Below are 19,464 nucleotides of genomic sequence, written 5' to 3'. Positions count from 1 at the left end.
TTTCAAGCCAATGAAAAAAAAAGACAATGTAAATTCTCCCCTGATATGTTAAAAGACATAGTGGTATTTACACCTATGGTAGTCCCTTCTCCAGCTCAGCTGGTAGACTTACTCAGATAACTGGTAATCTTCTTCCTTCTTACTTTATTGATAGGATCACTTCATTAGCAGAATCTCAACTTCAGACGCGCCAGCAAATTAAGAAACTTGAGGAGTTGCAGCAGAAAGTTTCCTACAAAGGAGATCCCATTGTCCAGCACCGGCCGATGCTGGAGGAGAGAATTGTTGAACTGTTTAGAAACTTAATGAAAAGGTAATTTAAAAACCCTTGTCCTCTCTCTCTCTCTCTCTCTCTCTCTCTCTCTTTTCTTCTTGGTTTTGGTTTGTTCCCCCCACCCCCTTAAGTCAGTCGTTGAATAATTAATTACCTGTGTCCAGAGAACAGGACAAAGCCTTGTGCTCTAGCATTGTATGTGGACTGCTTCCCCTCTTGTTTCCTGTCAGTGCCTTCGTGGTTGAGCGGCAGCCCTGCATGCCCATGCATCCTGACCGGCCCCTGGTCATCAAGACTGGTGTCCAGTTTACTACTAAAGTCAGGTGGGTGACCGTGCTGCGCTTTTGGATACATATTAAGGAACACACTTAGCTCAGAGGCAAAGTTGGTGGCTGGGGTTGTTTGGAAGGTTTTTTCAGGCAATGCTATTTTGGGCATAACATTTGTTTAAATAGTAGCATTTTATTCTGGTCTTAATATGTTTACGGCATTGAAGTCTATGGGGGAGAGAATAGTCTAAAAGTATTATATTTTAGGGCATTATTTTTATCGTAGGAGTATGCAATGAGGGTTGTAGAGTGGATTATATTTGGGGCTAGGGGGTGGGGTTTGGGGAGGTGTGGGGGGATTGTGTACCAATGAGGGAGTTTTTCTTTTGCTTTTCAAGGAGAGGAGCAAATGGGGGGGGGGAGGGGTTTGTGCGGGGAGAAGGGTGCAACAATGAATGAATGGAATCCCAAAATCTCTGTAGATGTTCATTGAAATGAAAAATAAACAACCTAAATTTAAAAAAAAAAAAAGTTTAACAATGATAATCTTTTTGAAGTTCCCTGGATATGTTTATAAGAATCTTGACCTAGGTCATAATTGTCCTTCCAAAAGGTTCAAAATAATGCCAGTTACTTTCTGTTCATTGAGCCTCTGATGTGAAGGGAAAGAATAAGGTTTCTCTGATCTAGAACCAGAGAGGCAGGTGGGTGGTGGGCCTGCAGTATGAAGTGTTACATTCACACTCATGTCAGAACAGGTATGCTGGGTTTTCACCCATTACAAGAAAATTCACCCCTTCAGAAAGTTAGTATGTCATTAGGTTTAGATTTACTTGAAAGAAGATAGCAACTGCAGAACACACTTTTCTATAATATTTTTATAAAATTGCTTTATTATCCTTTTGTGACTCACACCACCGTCCAGGTTCTCAGTTCTTGGCTTTCCTGTGCCCCTCAGTATCTTTTGCCCTGAAAAGGAGCCCTGTTGGTGAAGTGCAAAACAAGTTAGGCCGCTAATTGCAAGGTTGGCAGTTCAAACACAGCAGGCATTCCACAGGATAAAGATAGTCGGTCTCCTCCTGGAAGGCTGTATGGTTTTGGAACCCCAAGGGAGGAATGCTACGATTTGTAAACTGCTGGAAGGCAGTGGGTTTGGGTTAAAGGACAGGTTTTTTTTACTTGAAGGGGAGATGCTTCGTTTACGATCAAAGATGGTACTGACTGGAGGAAGAATTTGAGATTTTGATTTATTTACCATTTAGAAATGAAATCATGTTTTAAAATATGTCAAACTGTAAGTTACTAGCAGGAGCTTACTGACTTATATTTTAAACTGGTTGTATGAGTCTTCTTTTATGTTTTTCTTTAACTCAAACTGGTTTTTCTGCTTTTTTTTTGTTTTTTACCTCCCCCCTACCAATTAGGTTGTTGGTAAAATTCCCGGAGTTAAATTATCAGCTTAAAATTAAAGTGTGCATTGACAAGTAAGTACTCCTCATCTTGGATCTTTCTCTTCTTTTTCATACAAGGGCCTCCCAAAATAAGAACTTTTGACAAAAGCTGTCCTTTGACATAAAGAGTTTATCTTCACTCAGAGATCTTCATTTTATGAAAAAAAACTTTTCAGCAGTGCTGCTGCACACTTCCCTTTACTGCGCATGCCTGACAAAACCACAAACTGGTGCTACAGATTTGAGCAGAGATTCCATTGTGACCTGCAGCTCAACTCACTGCCAGGAAGTCGGAGCCAATTCTTGGCCGATGTTACAGTGGTTTTCGGAGGCTGTAAGTCTCACAGGAGGAGACTGCCCATTTTTCTCCAGCAGAGCAGCTGGTGGACTTGAATCACCTGCCTTTGGGCTGGCAGTGCAATGCCCTACGCACTGGGCCACGAGAGCTCCCTTCAGTCTTAGTGACCTTGAATTCTTCACTTTCTTTATTTAGCTTTTTATTTATAATTTATATGCATTATATAAAACTGAGGCTCTATGGGAAAGATATATATCACAACCCTCCTTCACTAACCACAAGAACATCAGAGTTAATATTTTTTATCCCATTAACTGATAATATGTGCTTTTGCTACCTCTTAGATGCTGGGCTTACTAGGTTAGAGCTTTAGAAGCCATTGCTTTTTCTCAAGGCATATCAACTCTGCTTCCTAGTGAGTTGACCCCATGTCAGCAAGTAAAGGCATTGTGCGTGCCATTCGGTAAACTGCTCCAATATATTTTCTGGTAGCCCCAGGCATGACATCATTATATTTTCTATTGACTATCAATAATATAGTTAAAATGACACAAATAAATACAGATGCTTATAAACCTGTATGTATTTGTTTTATATTTGTTGTTGAGGTTTTACACTTTATTGTTAGTTATTTTCCTAACTTTACAAAAACTCCAGCTTGATTTTGAACTACTGATTGTAATTATGAAACACATACCCAGTTATGGTTCTTTCTTGTTTCCACTAGAATTTTTTTTTTTAATTTTATTTAAGGAAATAATCTAAGAGTATTAACATTACTAACTTAGTATTGTTTGTTATTGTTGTGTGCTGTCAAGTTGGATCCAACATGAGGCTGGCCATCCAGCAGGTTTCCAGAGGCTGTAAATTGCATGGGAGGAAATTGCCCCTCTTCCTTCTAAGGAGAAGCTGCTACTAAATGTGATGATGTAGAGTGAGCTAAATAAGTTCTGCTATAGCTACATGAGAGAATATTACATAGACATTTAAAATTACAGTACATGTGTTTGTGTGTTATTAGGTGTAATACGACTCGTAGTGACCCTATGAACAATAGACCTGAAGCCTGTCCTGTTCTGTGCCATCCTTGTCATCTCTAACACTTGAGCCCATTGCTACATTCACCGAGTTAGTCCATCTCATTGGAAGGTGGTCTTCCGCTCTTTTGTTCACCCTTCATCTTTCCAAGCATGGTGTCCCTTCCCAAGAAGTAGCCTTTCCTAAGCAACATATTAATGGTAGGTGCCATCAAATTGACTTACTCATAGTCACCCTGTGTGAGTCTCGTGATGTGGCACAGTATTTATATAGTTTGATTTTAAGATGAGATTTTAAAAACAGAATAGGGTTAAAAAGAGAGGTGCTACTAGACTACTAACTATGGTTGCATTTTAGGAAATAAACACATCAGCATAGTTTAAAATCGTTTTTTACCAAGGCATGTGTATGAGACTAGGAGTTCAGATAAACTGAGAGGGAGTTCTTTGGTTTGATTTGTTTTGTTCTAGATTTTGATTGAAGTAGAGCATCCATATATGTCAGAAATACATGGTTGTTTTCCTGTCTTTAGCTTGATTTCTTTTGCAGTTAAGGCTCAGAATTCTTGCTAGTTACGATCTGAAGGGAAGTGCCTCATAACCTCTTCTACTACCATTGTTGTCTCTTCAATTGAAAGGAGAAGCAAAAAGGGAAAAATACTTGGATGGTGTTAGTCTCTTAATAGACTTCTAATCTTTCTATTGCATGTTATCTTTTTTAACAGCTTTCTAATATTAAAGATTCATTTAGTTTCCTTATTCTGTTACGGCACAGGAGCTGGGCAGTGCTTCGCTCCTTTTTACCTCGTATCATTATGAACAGAACTGATTGGCAGTTGATGGCCCCTAACAGTCGCAATAGCAGGAACAGTAAAATCTCTAACGTTAACACGAATAAAACTAGTAAGAACTGTGCTTGATCAGTGTACATGGACATGTGTTAGCAGTGAATGAATAAACAGTGTGCAGTCTATGATGAGATGCTGCCTAACCCCTAGTAAATCTGAGTCATAGCGTCCCATGGACTAGGCAGGTACTGCCATCGTCAGTTTCCAAAGTGATAATCTTTTTTTTTAGTTGTTGTTGTTGTTCTTGATTGCCTTCGAGCCAAGTACGACTAATAGCAACCATATGAACAGAAGGCTTGAAGCCCCTCTACAACTATCAACATTTATCAAAGTCCATAGATTTTCCAGAGGCATGTCATTTAGGAAGTGGATGCCACTCCTGCTTCTAATTTTTTTAAACATATAGTTTTAAAAAATTAAGTCATTGGTTTTTTTCATTTGAATGAAAGTTCATATACACACGTTTTTGTTTTATTACATTAATTACAAATTATTAATGTCATTAATTACAAAGTATCATCAAATCTTTATTGTGCATTATATTTCCCTTCACTCAACTTATCTATTAATTTTTATTTCCCTCTTTCCCTTCTCATCCTTACTAACTCTACAAGATTTATTTTATCTAAATGTAAATCTTTCCTTAGATTTTATACTATAATTGTCCTTTTTAGAAATAATTATCCTTTTGTGAGTGACTTGTCAGTCTAATTGGTTCTAGATTTATCCACATTGTGCAATATTTCAAGAATCCTTTTTTATTTTTATTATTAATTTCAATGAAAATTTACAGAGACTTTGGATTTACATTCATTCATTGTTGCACTTTTCTCCCCTCCCAACCCTCCCCCTCAGTACACTACCCTCTTGGAAAAGTAAAAGACAAATTCTTTCATTGTTTACATCCCTCCCCCAGGTCCACACAACTATACAGCCTTTGCTCTGGACTCCTGTCATGACAAAAATACCTAATAACATATCCCTCTTAAACAGTTTTCTCCCTCATCTGTTTCAATGCAGTATACATTATTTATTCCATCTTTCTCAGTCTCCCCCCAACCCCGATGTCAGTCCTGTTTTACAACAGTGGCACTGTGCAGTATTTATCCTTTTGTGACTGAGATACTTCACTCAGCATCATGTCCTCCAAGGTCACCCATTTTGAATATTCTTGCATGAGTCCCTTGTTTTTCAATACAGTGTAATACTCCATTGTGTGAATATACCACAGCTTCTCTATCCATTCGTTTGTTGATGGGCAGTTAGGTTGTTTCCAACTCCTTACTATTGTGAACAAAGCCACGATAAACATGGGTGTGTATACAATATTTCAAGAATTGTTGATCCTTTTTCGTGATGCATAATTGTGTGAATGTACCAGTTTCCTTAAGCAGTCATCCATCGAGGGACATTTGGGTTATTTCCAAATCTTTGCTGTTGTAAATAATGCTGTATTAAACATGGGTGTGAGTATATAATTCTTATTTCTCTGGAAAGCTGTGATCTTTACCGATCCACATTCTCACATCCTTTTCCCGAAGTGCAGCTAATGGATTTGAACCATGCACCTTCTCTTCAAAGCCAAGTACTTTACCACTACAGCACCAAAGCTCTTGTTGCAATATGATTCAGCAGTAAAAAATTAATAAACTATTGAGGAATTTTAAAATAATTACTTATGCTGAGCCTTGGTGGTATAGTGTGTTACAAGTTGGGCTATTAACCAAAAGTTCAGTGGTTCAAGTCTCCTCCTGTAAATAAATATTTATTGTATAGCAGACCCAATATTGGGTTCAGCATGCCTGAATCAACTTAACGACTCGATGACAGTGAGTTTGTTTTGGTTTAAATGAAATCACACCAGAAAAGAGCCCATACATGTTTCTGTTTAAGTAATATGCAAGAAATGCAGATGACTCTGCAGTGACAGAAAGCAGGGAAGTAGTTGCTTGGATGGGTGAGGTATGCAATTATGGACAAGTGTGAAGAAACCTTTGGGGTGATGGATATGTCCATCATCTTGGGTGTGCTCATGGTTTCATAAGGGTGGCCTTGTCCATGGGGACTTGTGACGCTAGCCCAGAGCTCTTGCCTCTCTGGTAGTTCTAATTCCGCATGTGACTCTACAGGAGTAAGGTGGGCAGTCTCCTGCCATGCAATTCACAGCCTTGGAAACTCAGTATGGAAGTCAGCTGTGAGTCGGTCAGCTCAGTGGCAAAAAGTGATAATATTTATATGAATCTCAAACTTCATTAGATTGTATGTTTTAAATATGTGCAGTTTATTGTTCTTCAGCTATAGTGCAAAGACATAAAAGGAAATCTAGATTAGATTTGGGGAAGACTTCCTGGTAGCAAGATTATTATCTAAAAGGTGGTACATGGAAAGATGTCTAAAGAATAACTTAAAAGTGGATCTGTTTTCATTTTGTAAGCCCACATGGTATGCACTATTTAATAAATAGTGGCTGTTATTAATTTGAAAACCCTCACTGATTCAGATGGTTAAGCAGTTCAGCAGCTACTCCAAAGGTTGGCAGTTCAGACCTACCCAGAGGGACCTGAGAAGACAGATCTGGTAATCTGCTTCCAAAGACCACAACCTTGAAAACCAAGGAACAGTGACACACGTGAGGCCAGCATGGTTCGGAATGAGCTCAACAACAATAACTTTATTATTCACATATAGATATGGCAGATTCTTAACCATCACTCAACATTCAAAAGATAAGTAAAGGTGAGCTCTGGTGGCCTAGTGGCAAGAAGCTGCACTGCAATCCCAAAGTGAACTGCAGTTCAAATCCACCAGGTGCTCTGCTGGAGAAGGAGGGACAATCTCCTTCTGTACCTGTCAGACCCAATTTGACAGTACACACACACACAGAAAAAAAAATTTATTAAAAAAAAAACACAACTCACCCAAACCCAAATCAAAAGATAAGTAAAAAGATCCTATAAAAACCATTTACTCAAAAGCCTAGAGTTACTAGATACTGAATAAACTTGGCCCACTATGTCCAGCTATACCAAATGGAATTATCTGAGTTACAAGTAACAGAAAACCTTTACAGAAAACTCGGCTTAAATTATAAAGAAATTTACAAATGGACTGGCTTACAAGATAAGGAAATTTACAATTCAGTATAACTGGAAATGCAGAGTTAGGGCAAGTTCTCCAAGGCGAAATGAATGATTCATTGATGTTACCAGTAACCCAGCACCTTCTCTCTTCATCAGTTCGCTTGTGTGTGAAACATGATTTCTGGTAGCAGGGAAGGCCATGTCCTTGCTGACTTGTCCTCAGTGATCAGCTGAAGATGCAAATAGATATTCAGCCTAGAATAGAATTCCTTCTCCTCGGTCTGAGACAGTGTAGGTCACGTGCCATGGGTGATGGGCTGAAATGATCCTGATCCCCGTTGGAGCAGGGGATGGGAGGCATGTTAAGAAGGGGTGAAGCAGCTGTTGGATAGGCAGTCAGCTGTGTCCACTACATATGCAGCATTCTTCTAGTTCACATATAAAATGTAATCAAGTCATTTAAAGACATTTCCCAGGAGCTCTGTTGTTTTTACATCAGTGTTAAAAACAGGTGGTCAAAGTAAACCTTTTTTTAAGAAACCCAGGCCTGCTTTATTAAATCTGCTGTGTTCTTTGCAGAGACTCTGGGGATGTGGCAGCACTCCGAGGGTGAGTTCAGCATGGACACTTTCTTTTGTTCACTTTAATCCAACTTTAGCCTCTGACCACTCAGTCACCTCTGTGTTTGGTTCTTCTCCTGTGATTCAGATCCCGGAAATTTAACATTCTGGGCACAAACACAAAAGTGATGAACATGGAAGAGTCCAATAACGGCAGCCTGTCTGCAGAATTCAAGCATCTGGTATGTAGCCCAAGCCCAGCTGCCCTTCACAGGCGAGAGCTCCCCAGAGAGAGTGCCTTGACCATGGACGCCCTGTTGCTTTTCTTGCAGACCCTGAGGGAGCAAAGATGTGGCAATGGGGGCCGAGCAAACTGTGATGTAAGTTCTGTTGGGAGTGACAGCCACCTGGGAGGGCTTTCTTTGAGGTGGAGAGACAGTGAGTCTCCTGTTGCAAATCAGCCTGTGATAGTGCTTCAGAAATGACCAAGGGCCAAGTGACAAGATCAGAAGTCACCTGTGCCACGGGGGTTTCTCTGGCTCGGGTAATAGTTCCCTGACCGCTGGGTGTTAACGTATTGTGAGGGGAGGTGGAAAGTCCCTTGCTGGGTAGGGATCCACACCCAGCTGGTAGAAGAGAAGTTTTCCACCTCGCCCGAGGCTTTGCAAGTTCCCCAGCCAACTTCTGCCAGCCAAGAGTGAGATGATTGGCTCCTCTTTTGATGACACAATCTCCCCACTGAGATGGGACAAAGATAAAGAATAAAAAGGATTAAATCGGAATTAAACATGAAAAGAAAAAGGACAAAACCTTTTCTTCTTTATTTGTCCCATTTCTTCTTTGCCTTTCATTGGTTCAGGTTTTGGATTCTTTAAAAGAAAACTTAGAAAAAATTGCTTGTGGATTCGAACCCTTAGGGAAGGTGCCACCTCGCGTTAGCAACACAACCCCCCACTGACTATGCCGTCAGATCCCTGGATTAGACCCTTAGTGGCAGGAAAAACTCTTACTAAATAGTAAGGCAAGTGTGAGCAAAAACTCATCCTTTTTTTTTTTATGTTGTTTCCAAACATTGTATCTCTTGAGCCTGTTTTGCATCTCCTGGTGGTACAGTGGGTTAAGCTTTGGGGATGCTTAACTTGAAAGGTTAGTGGTTCAAACTCTGTGCGAGAAGGACGAGGCAGTTTGGTTCTGTAAAGACTTAAAGCATCAGAAATGCCATGGGCCAGTTCTCCTCTGAGGCAGAAACAACCAGAAGACAGTGGAGGGTTTTCTTAGCAGGCCCTTGGCGGGAGGAGGGGTAAGAGAACAGTATCATCCTTGATAGCAGTTAAGACATGAGGTTATTTATAAGCAACAATGTTTTTTCAATGTCCATATCTGCTTAGAAAAAACAAGATGCAAAATTATTTGCATAGGATGCCAATATTTTTTTGTTTTTGAAAGACTCCACACATTGTTTTGTTTCTTAATTTACGCATTGAAAAGTTCCAACAGAATACACAAAACGGTGCTTCAGTATTAGTGCTGTTGTCTGTATCCAAGGCTAGCTCCAGACTCTCTCTGTAATATTTGCATTTTAAATTGAATATGTATTACTTTTGTAGTCGGAAAAGGAGCACTTTAAACATTAATTGGAATTCTGTTTCTGAGTCTCATTTGGTAGTCCCTGTTCAAAATAAGATTGCTGAGAGTTTAGATTGTTACCATCATTTTAGAATTTGCCATTCTAAAAATGCATACCCTATAACCCCACAATGCCATTTTATAATAGAAAAATCTTTACACCTATGCATCAGGAGACATTACAGAGTGTTCACAGCAGCCTGTTTCCAAGCGCTAAGCACACCAAATAAATACCCATCCACACTAAAATGGATGAATGATCCGTGATACAATGGAATACTTCACAGACGTGAAAATGAATAAATTACAGATGCCGTACTGCATGAAAAATAGCTCACAGAAGAGTAGAGCCAGTGAAATTCTATACACACGTAAGACATCCTAAACGAAATAATACATACATTGTGTAGAGAAAAAGAGTGTTGTAAAAGTGTAAAGAAAAGTTAGGAAATGATAAACCATAAGAGAAAATAGTGATTACTTCTGAGGGAGACAGGAGGAGATAGGGCTGGGAAAGGGCACACAGAGAATTTCAGTGGTAAAGACGTTACTCTTAAAATAGGGGAGTGGGTACCTTATTTTCATTCAACTTACAGTAATGGTTGTTGCTTTGTAAACCATCTATTGGATCTGTTTAACATTTTGATCGGGAAGAGTGAGAGAGCGGGTTGAGGATTATAGCCCTGGTGAGTGTTAGTGTTCTCAGAGCTGTTATTTCCATGGCAACGAGGATGTTTACGCTTCTGAGTGTAATGAGGCCATGGCAAGTCACTTTCCTTGCCTGTGGCTGTTAGTAGCACAAGCTGTTCTCTGAGTCAGAGACTGCCCTGTGTCCTAGGCCTCCCTGATTGTGACCGAGGAGCTGCACCTGATCACCTTTGAGACAGAAGTCTATCACCAAGGCCTCAAGATTGACCTGGAGGTGAGTCTTGTGGCAGAAGTGACGGTGGGACAGTGTGCAGGAGTGAGGCTGGATGCGAACTCTTCCTTTGAATTGTAATTAGTGATTTGCTAAGCATTATGGTTTGGGGAACTTTCTCAGTATTTTTAATATCCCAGCTGAGAAGAAAGTTTTTCTTGAGTGCTTAAGAAGGTGGTATGATAGCTAAAGCATTCAGCTTCTCGCCAGAAGGTTGGTGGTTCAAACTCACCAACTAGTCTATGGGAGAAGTATGAGACAAGCTGCTTCCTTAAAGACGTACAGCCATATAGTAGTCAGCTTGATAGCGTGTAGTAGCAAGTCTGATGTTGCATATTCAGTGCAAATACATAATATGGCAGGACTCTAAATTAAATTTTTAAAAATAATATTAAAAAACATGTTCAGACTTGGAAACTGTATGGGGCAAGTCAACTCAGTGGCAGTGAGTTTGGTCTTAGGTTGTTTTGTTTTGAGTTCTTAGAAGGTACAGTATGTGTACATTCAACTTTATGCAAACTTGGTATGAAAACCTGTATCCAGAAATTGATTATAGGTGACTTTAAGAAGGTTCAGCAAAATAGTCTTAAAAGAGCTTAACATTTTAATACACAGAAAAACATGGCATTTAAGTCCCTGTTTCCCTTTCATGAACTTTAAGACATACCCGGAAAGTGGGAGCATGACTCTTTGATTTCTCAGACCACTCTGTTTAAGGAGGAAGTCAAGCTTCATTCTTGGAGAATGTGTTCTAGGTTTGATAATGGAGATTTCCAGGGACTTGGAGGTCAAACTTTGAGTGAGTCAGAGTTCACAAGTTAATGATTGTGCTTGGACGTCAAACCAAGTGCCAGAAGTGTCTGTTCAGAATTCTTTCCACTCTGAGTGTCTAATAGTCGTAGTCACACATCGCTCCTGGACTTGGCAATAATGTGGTTTATGGCGTGTCCTTTTAGTCCCCGTGGGCTACACAGATGAAGAGATTTTTGGTAGCTGGGAGGACCCTCTGTCTCCCCGACTCATTCTCCATTTACCCCACAGACCCACTCGTTGCCTGTCGTGGTGATCTCTAATATCTGTCAGATGCCCAATGCCTGGGCCTCCATCCTGTGGTATAACATGCTGACCAACAATCCCAAGGTTAGTGTTAGTTACATCTTCTTGAAAACCATATCCCCTTGTGACTTCTCCTGCCTTGAGGTTCTTGTAGTACCTTGGGTGGCTCATCAAACACCATCCTCTCATCTAAATGAGCAAACGTGGTTTTCTTTCTCAATAGAACGTGAACTTTTTCACCAAGCCCCCAATCGGAACCTGGGATCAAGTGGCTGAGGTCCTGAGCTGGCAGTTCTCCTCCACCACGAAGCGAGGGCTGAGCATTGAGCAGTTGACGACACTGGCAGAGAAGCTCTTGGGTCAGCATTTCACCCGTTTTCCCTCCTGTCCTTCTTAGAGTAGCATATGGGCCCACTAATCGTTCAGGAAGTATCTACTCCCCATCTGTGTTGAACAAGGAAATACACATTCTACTGATTTTTTTTTTTACGAGGCTGGAGGCAGATTCCTCTTGGTGGCTACCTCCCTCGCTCTTCCATGGATTTCTAATAGAAAGAACGTACTTTAAGCACCTGTTAGAAGGTGAAGCTAAGGGTTGATATTCTGTGTCTGTGTTACCAATAAAGGGTAGGCTTGTTCATAAACAAAAATTTGAGTAGGATGTTTTATTTGCTAGGAGGACTTTAAGTAGATCTGTCACATGCTGGTACCAAATGTGACTGTTAACTTGTTAGTGTTACTGCTGGTGCCAAGACCACAGCAGGGCTGTGAAGAGCAGGGGGATAATTGTCCTTGACCATGACTGCTGGGTAGCATAACAACTCAAGAGTCCCATGAATAGGGTTGAGATTTTAAGTGTATGCGAGTGTGCGTGCATATCCACACACAGTGGTGACAGCTCTCAACTACAAGAAAACCGTAGTTTTATGGCCCAGAATGAGGCAATGTATGTGTGTATTCTATGAAAATCTTAAGCAGAAAATTATACTCCTTTATACTTTTTTTGTCTTTTTTACTTCTTTTAGGACCTGGTGTAAACTACTCAGGATGTCAGATCACATGGGCTAAATTTTGCAAAGTAAGTGATGTTATTAAATCGATATAGTCTCTTCTTGGGAGGAGGAGAAAGTACTCACCTGCTAGGAGTTTCTAGTCCTGAAGACACTGAACTCCGTCCAGTGCCCAGTAGGCCCCGCCCTGAGGTCGGTGACCCTGATCTCTAGCTGCTTGAGGATTCTGGTGGTGCACTGGGTCTCAGGGAAGGAAGAGGCTGGGAGGCATGCTGTAGTCTTGACTTTTTCCTTTTTTCAGGAAAACATGGCCGGTAAAGGCTTCTCCTTTTGGGTGTGGCTGGACAATATCATTGACCTAGTGAAAAAGTACATCTTGGCCCTTTGGAATGAAGGGTAAGCTGGAACTCTTCTGTCATAGATTAGAGTGTGTGTCTATGTTACCAAGTTGTCTGCTCTCCATCAGCCAATGACTGGAGAATCCAAACATTGTCTGCTCCCCTCTGACTCCAGGTACATAATGGGCTTCATCAGTAAGGAGCGAGAGCGGGCCATCTTGAGCACCAAGCCCCCAGGCACCTTCCTGCTAAGATTCAGTGAGAGCAGCAAAGAAGGAGGAATCACATTTACTTGGGTGGAGAAGGATATCAGTGGTAAGCTGGACCCTCACCTGCCCCACCTGGTGGCCGTTGTCGCTGCCCTGTGGCTGCTGCTAGTTTTGAGCACCACTGCCCCCTAGTGGACACAGAGAAACTCGATCTCTCTTGCCTCATATTTGTAAAACATTTGAGAGACTGACTTACCAGTTTAGGGAGCTCTGGTGGGATAGTGGCAAGAAACTGCGCTGCAATCCTGAAGGCACATGCTTTGAATCCACCAGCTGCTCTGTGGCAGAAGGATGGACACTCTCCTCCTGTGCAGTTAGCTGCCTCTGTATGGGCTGGTTTTGACTGTACTGTACACAACAACCGTTAACAGTTTAGCTGTTACAAAGACATTTTTTTGTTTAAATTTGATCCTTTGTTCTGTTTCTTTCCAACTTTGTTAATATACCTTATGCAAATGGTCATTCAGGTGTATTGCCTGTGAATTGATTGAGTAGCCTCTCTGAAAGCCAGCCTGCCCATGGTCACCGTGCCAGGCCACTGGGCCGGAAACTGCCGAGCCTCTCAGACTCTTCACTGACTTAACTCCTTCCCCCAAGAGGAAGGCTAAAGCAGCTAATGTTTTCTCTGAGCTCACCTGGCAAGAGGCTCCCTCCTCCTCTTGTCCCACTTCTCTTTCCCACAGGTAAGACCCAGATCCAGTCAGTGGAACCCTATACCAAGCAGCAGCTGAACAACATGTCATTTGCTGAAATCATCATGGGCTATAAGATCATGGATGCCACCAACATCCTGGTGTCCCCGCTGGTCTATCTCTACCCTGACATTCCTAAGGAGGAAGCATTTGGAAAGTACTGTCGGCCAGAGAGCCAGGAGCACCCTGAAGCTGACCCAGGTAGTAGTTGATTTTCCGCATTTTAGGCATTTAATTCTAGGGAAAGTAAGAAATTGCCGGATCTTTAGGGGTAAAGACAGCGTGGATATCTAAATAGCCTGAGGGTTTGTTTTTCCTCTTTATGGGAAAGAACTTTATAGTGAATGTTTTGTTGGGATGGCTGATGGAATTAAAGCAGTGCTGATGATAGTCATTAAAGCACGTAGCTGCTAACATACAGGTCAGTGGTCCGAGCTTCCCATCTGCTCTGTGAGAGAAAGATGTGGCAGTCAGCTTCCAGGAACGATTCCAGCCTCGGAAGCTAAATAGCAGTGCTCTTCTCTCTTCTGGGGTCTCAGCTGGTTTGCATGATCTCACTGTCAGTGGGTTAGGTTTGGATTTGATGGAAGTAGAGAGACGAGAATGCTTAAGAGTCAGCAGCCAGGACACCAGAGCAGAAAGGGAAGTAGTGCACGTACACCCCCACCCCCACCAACTCAAGACATACTGTGAAGAGAGTGAGAACAGAGTTCTTTAGTAACAGGATGCCCCGAAGCACAGGGTTTCTTTCATAGAAGATGCTGGAAGGTTTGAGACTTAAACCTCTGTCTAGCGTGTTTCCTTTTCCCCGTCACTAAACCTTGTAAGCAGCATCAAGTGGGATGAATAGAGACTTTCTGGAGGAAATGATTAACAGCAGAGTGGGGGCGAGGAGTGTTTGAAGGGGAAGACAGAAGCAAGTGAGAGGGACATGCAGTTGGCAGTTAGAACGTGAGCTCTGGGGATGGATTTTGTTTTGTTGTGTAAGAGATGTATTTATCTGAGTTATAGAGAAATTGTTTCACGTTAAACCTGTAATCTCTGGAGGTATCATCACCATGGAGGGAGCAGAGCCCACTGTTCTGTTCCTGTTCAGTATTTCCTGCTTTGACTTACTGGGTTCTCTAGTCACATCCTGATGAGGAATCTATAATTTGCCTTTCTTTGTTTTAACTTTTCCTAATTGGAGAGCCCGCTGTAGGCTCCTTAAAATGATCCTTTGGGAATTGCTGTCTATCATGGTTCTAATTTCTTTCTTTATTAAATATTTTTACAAATAAAACTTATACACACATACACACACCCCCACACACAGGCCCACCAACTTCTCTTCCACTTTTCGGTAGGATTTTTCTCTAAAGAATTCTTGGGGCGGAGGAGAGGGGCCTTGGAACAGGGGATTACAGCTAATTGACAGTTGGCTCTCTTTCCCCCTTTGTTCTGGTATTGGGTTTTGTTCACAGTGCAGAAGGTTTAACTCTCACTTCCTGTCTGCTACTTATCTCTCTTTCCACGTTGTGCTTCAGTTGGGAGATCTGTTTATCAGCCCCTGTCACACTGCTCTTTGTTCCTTGCGCAGAAGACCTTTCGATCCAAGGCCTGGTCCTTTGACTAATAGGGCTTTTAGGGTCCCAGTGCCCAGTCCGAGTCTGTGTCCTCCATTGCCACCACCCGCCCTGCTGGGCCCGGGGTCACGGTCCTTTCCTGCCTGGAAGCAGCAGAGCTTCCTTGGGAAGGATGCCAGTCATAGAGGGGAACTCAGGGCTTGAGTGATTTGCCTACCTTGTGGATTGTCGAGTGTGAGGAGTGTGTGTGTGGCTCGCTATGGATGTGAGGATGGGGTCTGGCAGTAATCCAGGGTGTGAGGGAGTAGAGACCCTATGCTAAAGTTAGAACCCTCAGGGAGAAGGCTCTGTGACCGTTTCATCTCCTGATGGAAACATGTGCTGTTGGACACAAGCTGCTTTCCGAGCAAGATCATGTTCCTTGGATTCATAGTTCCTTCCTCCTCACTTTTCCACTGAAGCCCACACCGTGTTTCCTGATGACTTGACAGAACAATTAGGAGCCAGTTATAAATTAGATAATTACATTTACAAGCTCTACGGATTCATACATACATCCGCTCTCGGTCAACTGTGTAAAAACCCCCTTTACAAGTTATTTTCTCAGATCCTCATTGAACTTTTTGAGCCTTCAATTTCTCTACCAACCCCAAGTTGTTTTTTTTTTCAACGCCATGTTTTCTAGCTGTTTCCATTGGTCACCTTTCCCCACGGTATGCCTCCCTGCTGAGTGTACCGTTTCCCTGAATCCCCTAGATTCCACACCTCTGCCTCTAAGGCCCCGTGGCTTCTGGTGTAAACATTTAACATCTAAAATTCCTTTACTCTAATCCTCCCATTTCTAACTGTAGAACAAGAATTATAAAAGATAAGTGGGACCTCCCTCACCCCCTTTCCTTTTATTTTATACTTGGGAGGGAAAGTGCATCACCTCAGGTTTCTCAGCTGTGGAAGATGTTGCTGGGTCCCGATCTCCTGTTTTCCAGCCCAGAGTTCATTGTACTGTACTGTAAAGAAATCCTCCTTGGATGTAGAGCTGCTTTTTGTTTTCTGTATTTCTCCAACTGAAAATTTGCTGATAGCAGCATCTAAAAATGTCATAGCAGCAGGCATAGATCATAGCGTGTTGCCTTGTTAACTGAAAGTCCTAACATCTTTAGCAGTTAGAATCCTATAGTGGCTCCAGAGGAGAAAGAGAGACAATCTCCTTTCATTAAGGTTTGCACTCCTGGAAGTCCAATAGCGGGTCACTACAGGTCAGAATCCACCTGGTGGCCATGAGCTTATAGTTCTCAACATAGGAACCATAGGCATCAGCAGTTTGTTCTTGGAAAGGCTTTGTAACCTTATGTGGATTCAGACAAGCCTCTGAGCTGAACCCCACAGGTGACACAGGCAGAGGAGTTGTCCAGGAAACGTGGACAGGTCAACACCAAATCCTCAGGCCGCATGCAAGCAGTGTAGCTTTTATATGCTCTTGGCAGAGAATGCTTGCAGGATTGGCATTCTTCTCAGTTCAGGTGTGATAGAGGTGTATGGACAGGTCTGTGTGGTCAAGAAAGCTTTGTGGAAGGAATTGGCTTTCAAAGAGCAAGTACTAGGACAGCAAATAGTTTAGGAAGAGGGGAAGCAACACTGTGAGGAGGTGGCCGTGTCAGAAACTCTGCTGGCGGGTGTAATGTGTTTCATGATAGCTCTGGTGAGGCTGACGCCATCTTTCGAGTCACAGCAGTAAAGCTCAATCTTCCTTCTCCTTAGGTGCTGCTCCATACTTGAAGACCAAGTTTATCTGTGTGACACCGTAAGTGGCTCCCCTTCCCAAGTTTGCCTCCATTCTAACATCCTCAGTTGTCCCTGGGACTAGAATACTGGGTGAGAGTTCTCCCGTCAAGGGTTGGCAGCCACCGGGCTCTGTTTAGTACTCAAGGTTGACCTTGTGTGTTTAAAAAGCTTGAGCTTTTATTTTTCTGTTGGAGACCAGAGTTTGATGGCTTGTGTGTGTGTGTTCTGTTCTTTTTTTTTCTCCATTGTGTCTTGTCAACCTGGCCCTTTCCCCTCCTGCTGCTCCCCATGTCCTACAGAACGACCTGCAGCAATACCATTGACCTGCCGATGTCCCCCCGCACTTTAGATTCATTGATGCAGTTTGGAAATAATGGTGAAGGTGCTGAACCCTCAACAGGCGGGCAGTTTGGTGAGTATTTGGTTGACCAACTTTCCCTTGGCAGGAAGTTCATTTCCTCTGTGTGATGCTTGCTTGTAGAGTTAAGAGTCGGTCAGTAATCGGAGGCTCTAGAATGTTTTAGAATGTAGGAGGAATCTGGCCAGTAGAAACAGAATACATGCCACCTGTATCATTGTAAAAGTTTTTGTTGCCAATGATCTTCTAAAAACTGTGAGAAGCCTAGCCAACAGAAGGTAAAGCCATTAACAGGGTCTTCATTGTAGCCAACACCCTGAAGGAATAGTGAGTTATTGGTTCTGGGGTCTTGGGGAACCTCTCATTCAAAAAGCATAACATAATCCTCATATATCCTACTTTAATGAGTAGAGACTGGGGTCTTAAAGGCTTTCAAACTTCATCTAAGATGCAGCTACTAGTCACTCCTTGTCCAGAGCAAGGAAGAGGGAGAAAAAAACAAAAATGTTTTGAAACACTTAGTCCAAAGGACCAAGGGACCGCACAAACCCCAACTTGCACCACTCTGAGACCAGAGAAGCTAGTTAGTGCCCGACCACCACCAATGACCTCTCTAAAATAGGAACACAGTAGAAGATCCTAGCGAGATGAGGGGAAAATGTGGAATGAGACTAGAAAACAAGGCGGCCAGGCTTGCTGGTCTTGTAGACGCTGGTGGGACTCTTGAGTCGGTGGCATAGAAAGTAACCAGTAGCACCAAGGAGATAGGTACTCGCTCCTTAAACAACCATATAAATAAGTCCAAAGAGCAATTACCCAAGGATAAAGCTTATTGGAAGGCAAGAAGAGGTAGGCTAGAAGGACTAATGGAAACGAGGCCTCAGATCAAACCTTTAGAAGATGTCTGAAGCTGTGCCTTAGCCTTTTGGTTTTGAAGCAGGAAAGTTTAAGAAGAATCTAAACATGTTAGGCTTTTTTAAATTAATTTTTTCCCCCATTTCCCCCTCTAATGTATTTACCTATTATAAATGAGAATTACAGGGAAGAAGAGAGGAAAATAATATTGTGGGTATTGTAATTATGTTATAAAACAAAATGTGTACCAATAGTTGAATGAAAAACCAATTTGCATTGTAAACTTTTCATTCTAGTTACAACTGGGTGCTCTGGGAGTCGGGTGCTGGGAGATGGCTGGGAGGGTCGAGGAGGGTGGTAGTCGGGTGCTGTGAGGGGCCAGGTGCTGTGGGGCTAATTGTGAGGGCTGGGTGTTGTGGTGGCCAGATGATGGGGAGATCAGATAGCTGAGCTGGCTCTGTCGTCTGTCCCTCCAGAGTCCCTCACATTTGACATGGACTTGGCCTCGGAGTGTGCTACCTCTCCCATGTGAGGAGCCAAGAACAGAAGCTGCAGACAGAGAGGACTGAGGCACCTACCTGTGCTCCACCCCCCTAAACAGCCACACCCCACATCATCTGAGACTCCTAATTTTGTAGTTCCAGATCTTTTTCTTTTTCAGTCTCTTACTTTTTACTATCTTGAGAAATCTGGGCACTTTTTAAACTAGAGAGAGGAGTGAATGTAGGTGATGTGCTTTTATCTAAACGTGAATAAGAATGCATTCTCGGAGGCTGTGACCAGGGCCTGGGGAAAGGGGGTGGACTAGGAAGAAAAAAAGAATTGTCTTGTATTTTGTTGTTGTTGTTCCCTTGTCCTTTCTCGGCTTGTTTTATTTTTTTCTTTGTTAGACAAGTGCCTCCTGGTGCCAGTGGCGCCCCTTTGCCTGTCTCTATAAGCTAATGCCACCGGCTGCCTCTAGCTACATACTCCTAGCGTTGCACTTTTAACCTTGCTAACATCCAAATAGAAAAGAGGACTACCAGAGCCCCTTGGTGTCTTTTTAAATGTTTTTAAAAAAAAAAGAGTTAAGGGCAAAAGAAAAAGCCCTAATAGGCATAGCCTTTCGGTATTTAAGAATATTTAGTTCATGGCCTCGCAGGTGCTGTAGGTATTGAGCTTCTTTCAGGCTGATAAG

The 19,464-nt window shown here is 42.3% G+C and overlaps 1 protein-coding gene across 3 annotated transcripts in view; it reads left to right on the top strand.

Annotated features, from left to right (window-relative positions):
• Positions 1 to 19,059, top strand: part of STAT3 (signal transducer and activator of transcription 3 (acute-phase response factor)) — an 80,549-nt gene extending 61,490 nt beyond the window's left edge. The window contains exons 9-24 of one of the 3 annotated variants that reach the window (XM_006901657.1): positions 155 to 313; positions 505 to 597; positions 1,968 to 2,027; positions 7,837 to 7,866; positions 7,966 to 8,059; positions 8,150 to 8,197; positions 10,282 to 10,365; positions 11,404 to 11,502; positions 11,642 to 11,777; positions 12,444 to 12,496; positions 12,730 to 12,824; positions 12,942 to 13,081; positions 13,719 to 13,931; positions 17,051 to 17,093; positions 17,374 to 17,486; positions 18,764 to 19,059. In XM_006901657.1, coding sequence (XP_006901719.1) covers positions 155 to 313; positions 505 to 597; positions 1,968 to 2,027; positions 7,837 to 7,866; positions 7,966 to 8,059; positions 8,150 to 8,197; positions 10,282 to 10,365; positions 11,404 to 11,502; positions 11,642 to 11,777; positions 12,444 to 12,496; positions 12,730 to 12,824; positions 12,942 to 13,081; positions 13,719 to 13,931; positions 17,051 to 17,093; positions 17,374 to 17,486; positions 18,764 to 18,819 — 1,516 coding nt within the window. In that variant the 3' untranslated portion in view covers positions 18,820 to 19,059. Of the gene's footprint in view, positions 1 to 154; positions 314 to 504; positions 598 to 1,967; positions 2,028 to 7,836; positions 7,867 to 7,965; positions 8,060 to 8,149; positions 8,198 to 10,281; positions 10,366 to 11,403; positions 11,503 to 11,641; positions 11,778 to 12,443; positions 12,497 to 12,729; positions 12,825 to 12,941; positions 13,082 to 13,718; positions 13,932 to 17,050; positions 17,094 to 17,373; positions 17,487 to 18,763 lie in introns of those variants that run through there. The other 2 variants (XM_006901658.1, XM_006901659.1) reach the window with 2 other exon arrangements.
• Positions 19,060 to 19,464: the final 405 nt, after the last annotated feature.

The sequence above is a fragment of the Elephantulus edwardii genome, unplaced genomic scaffold (genome assembly GCF_000299155.1).
Source record: "Elephantulus edwardii isolate Elephantulus edwardi_28Jun2011 unplaced genomic scaffold, EleEdw1.0 scaffold00340, whole genome shotgun sequence".
Classification (NCBI taxonomy): domain Eukaryota; kingdom Metazoa; phylum Chordata; class Mammalia; order Macroscelidea; family Macroscelididae; genus Elephantulus; species Elephantulus edwardii.
The sequence above is the reverse complement of the archived record's forward strand: the minus strand, read 5'-3'. Positions and strand labels throughout refer to the sequence as shown.